At 39.7% G+C, this 8,736-nt stretch overlaps 1 protein-coding gene across 3 annotated transcripts in view; it reads left to right on the top strand.

The window, feature by feature from the left end:
- The window catches only part of PPP3CA (protein phosphatase 3 catalytic subunit alpha), a 282,030-nt gene that overhangs the window by 996 nt on the left and 272,298 nt on the right, over positions 1-8,736 (top strand). The window contains exons 1-2 of one of the 3 annotated variants that reach the window (XM_015594930.2): positions 8-125; positions 239-508. The exons of 1 other annotated variant lie outside the window; for it this stretch is intronic. In XM_015594930.2, coding sequence (XP_015450416.1) covers positions 451-508 — 58 coding nt within the window. In that variant the 5' untranslated portion in view covers positions 8-125; positions 239-450. Of the gene's footprint in view, positions 1-6; positions 509-8,736 lie in introns of those variants that run through there. One more of the 3 variants, XM_006918871.2, reaches the window with a different exon arrangement.

Raw genomic sequence — 8,736 nt, 5'->3', positions numbered from 1 at the left:
CGGCACTGACATCGGCGGCCCTGCCTCTCCTCCCTCGCCCCCGGCCCTCCCCATGTGATCGGTCTTAATCCCGGCAGTGTGCGCGCGTGGGGCTCCATTCCGCGGTGCCCGGTCTCCGTGCCAGGGTGGGTGCTCGTGTGTGCGCCTCTCCTCCCCATCCCCCTTCCCCAAGAATAAAAGAAGAACCAAGAGGCGTGCTTAGAAAATAAATAAATAACCACCACACACGCGTCCCCAGAGCGGAGTCGGCGGGGCTGGCGGCGGCGGCGGCGGAGGAGGGACGCGCGGAGAAGGCAGTAACTTTAAAGCCAGCTCAGAGCCCAGACCTCCAGCCGAGCGGTTTGCAGCGCGGCGGCGGCAGCGGCGGCGCTTAGTGTCTGGCCCGCCGGTCCGGTCGGGGTGTGCAGTAGGACGGACGAGCAGCGCGTCGCTGTCTCCCGGCGGCTGGAGATGTCCGAGCCCAAGGCAATTGATCCCAAGTTGTCGACGACGGACAGGGTGGTGAAAGGTAAGCGGCACGCCGCGGGCGCCGGGGTGCACCGTGTGTGCCGCAGGCACCCGGGCAGCTTGCCTCCCCTCCCCCGCCCTGGGTTCTCTCCCGGCTCCAGCCACGGACCTTCTAGGATATTGTGCAACCCTCGCACCCCCTCCTTCGCGCGCCCTTACCCCACGCCTCCCACCCAGCCTTAAGTTGGGGCATTTTTATTTACGGGGGCGTCAGTTGGCAAATGGCTGAGCCTCGGGGAGGTGGCTGCGGGGGTGGCGGTGGCGGGAGGGGGCGCCCGGGGGGTGGTTGCTGGCAGGGTGTAGCTGCTGTGACAGAAATAGGAAGTGGGTGGCTGCTCGCAGGCTTGCATAGGATCGGGTTTATGGTTTTCTTTTGCAGAGGGAGGGGTGATTTATGGCTTTTAAAAAATTAATATGGCATTTTTATGTGGTTGTGGCTTTCCACCGACTGCCTGGCTAGGGCAGGGTTCTCTCGGCGCTCCATTGCAGCAATTCCCTCCGCGCCCCCTCCCCCTCCCCCTGGAAGGGCCTGCACAGGACTCGCGAGAGAGCGGGAGAGCGTGGGGGGAGCCCGGCGTTGCCTTCCGCGTGGGGCGGGGGCGGCCTCAGGCGGAGCGGGTGGCGGAGGGGACGCGAGGGGCGCGCAGGAGGCCGGGAACGACCCGAGAGTCCCTCTGCCGCCACCGCGGGATTCCCCCGCAGGTCCTGAGAAAAGACACGAAAAGCATCTCTCTAACCTCCTTCGCCACCCCCGGCCTTCCCCCGCGGACCTGTCATTGCTCTTGAATGGTTCCCCAGTGGTGGAGCACACCTCCCCAGTGGTGAACTCGCCCCGCTCGTTTCCCCGTGTCCCTGGCACCTCCTTGTTAATGGGCCGTTTGGTTCTCCCTGGGCCCGGGATCGTCTACTCCTGGCAGGATTGGCTCTGGGGTTGCTGGCGGAGAGAAGTCGGGACACTTAGGGCGAGGAAAGGGACAGGCAGTGGTCTCATTCTCTGATGCACTGGGGCATCCGCCGTCCTTTTATTCCGCGGTGGAGTGTGGAAGAACCGTCCTACGAATCCTGGAAGGATGAGACAACAGAGCAGATCCACCAGGATTAAGTAGTATCCCTTATTCCTGGGGTCAGGACACAGCAGAGCTGGGTTGGGTATGTGCTAGGTTCAGAGCGGGCCTCTGGAATTGGAAGCAACGCTGGCGAGTGTTTGTGTTTGCGTGTGTGTATGTGTATGAGCGTCTGTGTGTTGTGTAGAACAGAAATAGAGATAGTATCTAATGTGGCTAGAGCATGCAAGTAGAGTGCAAAGCAATAAAGTCATTTGCATCATGAGCCCTTAGGTGAAGTAACCCAGCAGCCTAAAGATGGTGATAACAGAAGTCATTCTGGGGCTTCAAAACTGTTCATTGCTCCATTCACATTTGCTCAGTTTTTTAAAGTTGTGTGTGTGTGTGTTTTCTCGTGGCGTTGGGGGAAATATGGTTTCCTTTTTTAAGAAAAAGAATAAAATATCTTATTTTGTTTGCTTATTTTTAAAAAAGTGCAGTATTCATAGACCCGTCAAAATAAGGACATATCTCTGCAAAATAGGACTACAGATAGATGCACAGCTATTCTTTCTGCAGGCATGGATCCTCCTGTAAACGGTCAATTCAGATTCATTCAAAAGAACCATGTTTGTATTAAGGGCTTTTATTGACATTTAAAAATATTAAGACCTGTTGCTGAACTATTAGAATAACAAATCTCTCCCTAACTTGTGAAATTTAGATGTAACTCCAAACTGTATGTTAAGAGCACCTGTTTTCAAAACAATTAATGTAAAGCTTGCCATTCAAATGATAGTAGTAAATGTGTCAGCAATTAAAAAACACTCCTGCACACACAAGATCACATTCCCTATTTTAAATCACAAAGTGTATATTCTTAATGTAAATGTAAAATTATCTATTGATGAATTATCAATTGATGAATATAAAAATGTTTGTTCATACATTCGGGCTTGGTATTTTTACCAGTTAATGTGAGAGTCCATTCAACCATTCCATGGCTGTTTTGTCTTACTTTTTTTCTAGTGCTATATTATATATATTATAAATGGCTTTACATTATAAGTATACATACTTAGTCATAATTACAAAAAATTGTTTTACATATTGCAGAATTGGAATGCAAATGTGGGTAATAGGTTCAAAATAGGAAAAGTTAATTTTGCTTTTGTTTTGATAGAGTGATGTGAAATGGTGAAATTTTGTTTATAAAAAAAAGTTTTATTGATGAGTTGTGATTTTTAAGGTGGACACACTGTTTTATGTTTTCTTATAGATTTTATATTTTTGGCTTAACAAGCATCAAGTGTTGGATTCAACATTTTGTCATTTGCATGATTTTTACAATTAATCATTCGAGATGATCTGTTTTGATGATCCATCTACTATGAAATAGCAGTTCCCTTTGAATATGTATACACATGCTTAGTGAATAAAAAGTACATGTATGATGAAACATTACCAAACAATTTTTCATATTTATAGAAAGATAAGACAGTTCATGAAACCATGACTTGACTTTAAATTTTGCTAGAACTTTATCTCAGTGCTCTGAGATTGACTTATTCTTTAAATCAGGAAAGGAATTATCCTTGTGGAAGTCTCTGTGTTACCTACACTTACTTTCTCTCTTTTAACCAAGTACAGTTAAAGGTATTCACTTACACAGAGAAATAAGAGGTATTTGGATCATTATTACCATGGTGTGCCATGCTGTTGTTTATAGTTACCTTCATTAGTATGTGGCTTTTGTTACAAATTGCTATTTACAAATAAAGGTGTGCTGTGGTTGTGTTTGTAGTAATACCATGACGTGACAGCTTTCTTGACTTTTACTTCCAGAATGCAACTTTAGAAAGGTAGGTTGAGTTTGTTTCAACTAACTGTGTAATGTTTCAGGTTTGCAGCATCTTCTAGAGTGTATTTAGAGACCCTGATCAGTTTTCTAAACCTTAAAAGTGAAAGGAAATGAATGGCAGCATCGGAGATGAAAAGCATTCATTTAGATTACGTCAAAAAAAGTTACTTCATTTAGCAGAACTAGTGCTGTTTCATTTTGACTGTTTTTGGATAAAAATAATGGAAAGTATAAAAATTCGGAGAGAACATCTTAGTAATGCCATTTGTTTGAAATCAGAATAATTTGATTCATTTATTCTTTTACATTTTTGGAAAAGAAATGTTACATAATATAAGGACAAAGACCGAGGGCAATAAATAGAATAGCTACTCCTCTCTTCTCCCCCACAACACACGATAGTCTTTTTTTCCTGCAGTGGTGCTCCACAGACCTTTTTCCAAACTTCAGCTTCTCTTCATTTCTCCTTGCCTGTTCCTGCCTTTAACTTCTCATCTGGCCCTAACATTCCTTCTGGCTGTAGGACTTTGGTAAATGACAGCTAAATACTTGGAGGAAATTAAACCATATGTGGCCATTGTGTTGCTTTGTTACATCTGCCCTTACCTCTGTTCCCATCTCCTAGTATTTTGTAATGGGCCTTTTACCTTCACCTGAACTAATTTTAATGGTAGAAATTCCAGACACCATGGCAGGTTGTTAAGGGATAAATTCCTGGGTAGAGTTTTGGGAAATTTCTCAAAGACTCTGGGTAGGGCCTTCTTGTCAGGTTGCTTTTGGCTGTGGGGAGTCCTAGAAAAGGAGCTGTCTTTCTGTGTATTGTCAACTTATGTACTGTTTGTGTAGAAAAAGTACACATAGGGAAGTTCTGGTAAGATATCTAAGATCATATAAGCAAGAAGAGGTATCTAAGTAAAATATTAAGTAAAGATTCAAGCCACCAGTGTTTCTAGCTGAAGAGACTGGTAATAAGTAAAAAGAAAACAAAGACGGAGTATTAACTAATGCTGTTTCTTTGCAGTTGTTAAGAGCTTATTGTGAATTTATTTTACTGAATATTTTTTACCATCAGTTGAGTTATTCTATGTATCTGTTTTCCATTTGAGTATAGTAAAACCTCATTAATTCAGTGTCATTAATTGAAAGTTATTATGATTAAATGTCAGTGTTCAATGATGTGGAGAAAGGGGTCCGCTAATCTAATTAATACTATAAACAACACGATTTGGGCATAGTTAATATATTTGAGAACAAATTTTTTCAGGACTTAGTGAACTGTGCAAATTGATGCTGTTAATTACAAATTAAATTGATCTGTTTATCACTATAAAGTAAATATAACACAAGTGCATTGTTTTCAGAACGTTCTGTAAATTAAGGGTTAAGGCAACAGTTGAGCCTGGGATCCAGAGAAATTCCAATGATTTAAAAATACCGTCAATAATAGTTTTTTGGGATCTGTGGGGCAGAACCTTTAAATGAACAATCTATTTGAATACATCTAGTTAAAATGTGAAAAAAGTTAATACCTTAAAATCTAGTTACTCTAACATTTGTTTATAATATGCTTTTAAAAATCTATTTGTGTCTCTATGAACTGTTTTTATTTGTAATTTTAGAGATATGAAATATGATTTTGATATTACTGTATATTTATAACTTTTATAATTGGCCTCATGCTTTTCCTTATCTTTTTTGTGTCAGCCATGTGCAAAGTTGAAACTAATTATGAAACTGAATAAAGAATCCATTTAGAGTGACCTCATTGGAAAACAGCATTTTTCTAAACATACTCTCTCCTTTTAACACAGGGGTCCCCAACCCCAGGGCCATGGACCTGTATTGGTCCATGGCCTATTAGGAGCAGGGCTGCACAGCAGGAGGGCGAGCCACCAGGGAGCAAAGAAAGCTTCATCTGTATTTGCAGCCGCTCCCCAGCGCTAGCATCACTGCCTCAGCTCCACCTCAGATCATCAGGCATTAGAATCTCATAGGAGCACCAGTCCCTGGTGCCAAAAAGATTGTAGACCGCTATTTTAGCAAATCCAGTTAAATTACCATTTTGAAAGTTTTGTGAAGATATTGGACACTTGTATAACTATAAAGACCGATGATGATTCATGATATGGAACTTTGATAAGTACTCAAAAATCATTTTGTCAATTTTTTCAGCAACTTTCTGGTGTAACATTCTCTTGATGTTCAAGAGGGATATAGTGAGATTTTGAATTATAGCTTTATGTAATTACAACTTTATGTCATGGGGTACTTTTCCCATACATAAAAGTGCAATAATTATGCTCGTCATCATTTGTGAGAACCAGAGGATCATTAAGTGGGATTTGAGAGCCTGAATGGTTATACCTGGGCCACTTGCGTAGGAATGGCAGTTCAGTCACTGCTGAGACAGAATTACAAATGATGACATGTGGATATATATTCAAGGTTACTCAAGAATAGTCAGAATCATTAATATTGAAATCCATGAATACCTTGGATGTACAACAGTGGCTTATCGTGATATTTTATAGTTGGAAAAATGGAGGCAGAATAGATAGAATGGTCAGTCACAGGTGGGACTAGCATACAGGTAAGTGTAAGCAAATATTTCCTGTAGCAAAGATGCTCTTCTCTCTTGAAAATCTTTTTGAAACTGTCACTTCTTTTGGTATATTTAAGATAACTTTTTTTTTTCTAATTTTGCTTTACTAAATTGTAAATTGTAGTTGTATATATAAGATAGTTTTATTAGGAGAAATTTTATAGCTCTGTATTTAGAAATTTAAATTCTTATGATAAATATAATCTGGTTTGGTCTTGGCATGAGGTTTACTAAAGGAAAATTGTTAAGCATTGTCTTCTGTTCAGGTAAATATATACACAGAAATAGAAATAGCATACTCTCTTTAAGGAGTGTTATTTACTATTATTTGGAAGGGTATTATTTTAAGCCTCTTCATCTGAACTACAGATAATGATCCATACTGTTGCTCTGGTTTGAGGATTTTTTTATTTCTAGAGGAAGCTAAAGTAAAAATATCAGCCATTGCTTTTATGCATTCCACTCCTTTTTTAAAATACAGTCATCAGGTGGGAATGATGTGGGCTCTGAAACAGTTTATAAAGACAGTTTATAAACTGTCTTTAGTCATCGACATTTTCAGCATTTTTAACATTTAGTTCTATAATATTTTCACCTCCTATATTCATAACAGGCTGTATTCATTGACAGGCCTTCAGTTTTATTTCATATAAGAAGTCAAATAAAACATTTCATATTCCTCCATGGTTAGTGTTCTGAATAATGGCATAAATCAGACATACTCTTGGCTTGAGGATCTAGACTTGTTGCTGGGTCTCAAATCCGTTTCACAAGTGTATACTCGGGTAGTTGAAGTCTTACTATTAAAAAACAATTACAAACCCTGACTGAGGAAGCAGTGATCAGTTAATAAAACGCTGCATTTTTTAAATTAGATGGATTCTTACTGAGATCAGAGAGAGGAAGAACTTCGTGTTTTTCTTCTTTTTATGCCCCTAATCCATGCTTTTGCCTCACAACAAAGTATGTTATGACTCTTTTTAAAAAGGTTGTCTATCTGACTTCTTTGAACTTCTCTTTCTGTCTCCTGTAACTGGAAATTCTGCACATGTCTGCAAAGAGAAAAACAAGGAGATATAAGAGGTTTATGGTAACAACTACGTCCAGATTATGACATACCATTTTACAATGTTTGTCAATTTCAGGTACTTTCTACAGTTGCGAAACCAGAAAAATGATGGTTGATGTTCAGAGAGAGACTTTTATTCATATGGAGCTAAATTAAAAAAATTAATCAGCTCTAAGATTTTAATACTTAAAGAGTGTCTTCAGTGTCTGCATAACCCCAGTTTTTCTTTTTTTGGGAGGAGTTATTCTGATTTAAAATGTTTTTTCGTCTCTATGTATCATTAGAATGTTTTGGAAATTCTAGTATGTCAGTGTCTAAACTATGTCTCCCAGGTAGCTGCATATACTTGGAAATTATTTAACATTTGTTAATATGTGTATTTAAGGTTTTAGTTTGGGAAATATGGTCATTGAACCAGTAGTGCCTAACCCAATGCCTTGCTCGTTATGCACTGAATAAATTCTTATTGAATGATCTGGGCATTGCAAAAATTTTTACGTGCCCCTGAAGCAATAAATGGAGAAAAATTACATGTTTATTTTGAGTTATTATATTGAGTTCTGATCCTTTGTAAACGGTTCTATATGGTGACTGGTTAATTGGAATGCTTCCTTCTCCAGCTATATTAATGAGAAGGAGGCATTATAAGGAGGTGACACAATTTGAAAGCATTTTTGTTGTTTGGTCATTTGGACTGGCTTTTTGCCATTTGAGTTTAAAAGGCTAAATCCTTTTTAACTTAGCACATTAGCTTGAACTTTAAAGCTTTCTTTTAGTTCTTGTTGTATTTCACCTTAGGCTGATCAATTTTTGACAAGTGAAAAAAGATATGTTAATCACCCAGTGTTTGATTTATTGGGTGATTTATGTATTTTAATTATTGTCCACACTTGGACTTCAAAAGAAAATGAAAACAAAACAAAACAAAACAAATAAAACCCTCTTCCTTTGTTTATATCTCAATTTATCATTCTCTGTACTGCTTTTGTTATCCAGAAATGCAGCCTTTTCCAGCATAACCTCCTGCCCTGCTCTGGCCCCCAGAACGTCATTGGATGCTCTCCAGTGGGAAGTTATATGGGCTGTGAGAAATTTTTAAAAAGTGGCACCAATTCTGCTGACTCCTTATATTCTCCTAAGTGAGCTTTAAGCCATCCCTTGATATTTGTTTTTAAACATCTTGTAAGCTGTTCCATTTTATCAAATTAAAAGCGCAGTGCATTCTCTTAAAATGACTGAACTGAAGTCAGGATTTCAAGTTTGTTTTATTATTATTATTTTTCTTTTTACAGAGGAATTATAATTTTTTATTAAACCTGACACTGTTGGTCTGTTATGCATATTTAATGCTAATAAATTAAAGTACATGCATATCTTCTCTGTGTGGGTCTGATTATTGGCATGATAACACTTCTCATTCGATTCTCATTATTTAATCTTCAGTTCAAATGTCATTTCCTTTGGGACTCACATCTCTTGGTACTTTCAGTTGGAGTAAAGATACTCAGTTTCTTCATTCTCATAGAGGACATCTTGAACAGAGCATGTTGCTGTGATGATTTGTTTACCTGTCTGCCTTTCCTCCCCAGGAAGCAGCCCAGGAGAGTGGGACCTGGTTCCATGTATCTTTTTATCTTTAGTTCCACCCCACCCC

Source organism: Pteropus alecto, unplaced genomic scaffold, assembly GCF_000325575.1.
Source record: "Pteropus alecto unplaced genomic scaffold, ASM32557v1 scaffold5, whole genome shotgun sequence".
Taxonomy (NCBI): domain Eukaryota; kingdom Metazoa; phylum Chordata; class Mammalia; order Chiroptera; family Pteropodidae; genus Pteropus; species Pteropus alecto.
This window is presented reverse-complemented; position numbering and strand designations above follow the sequence as displayed.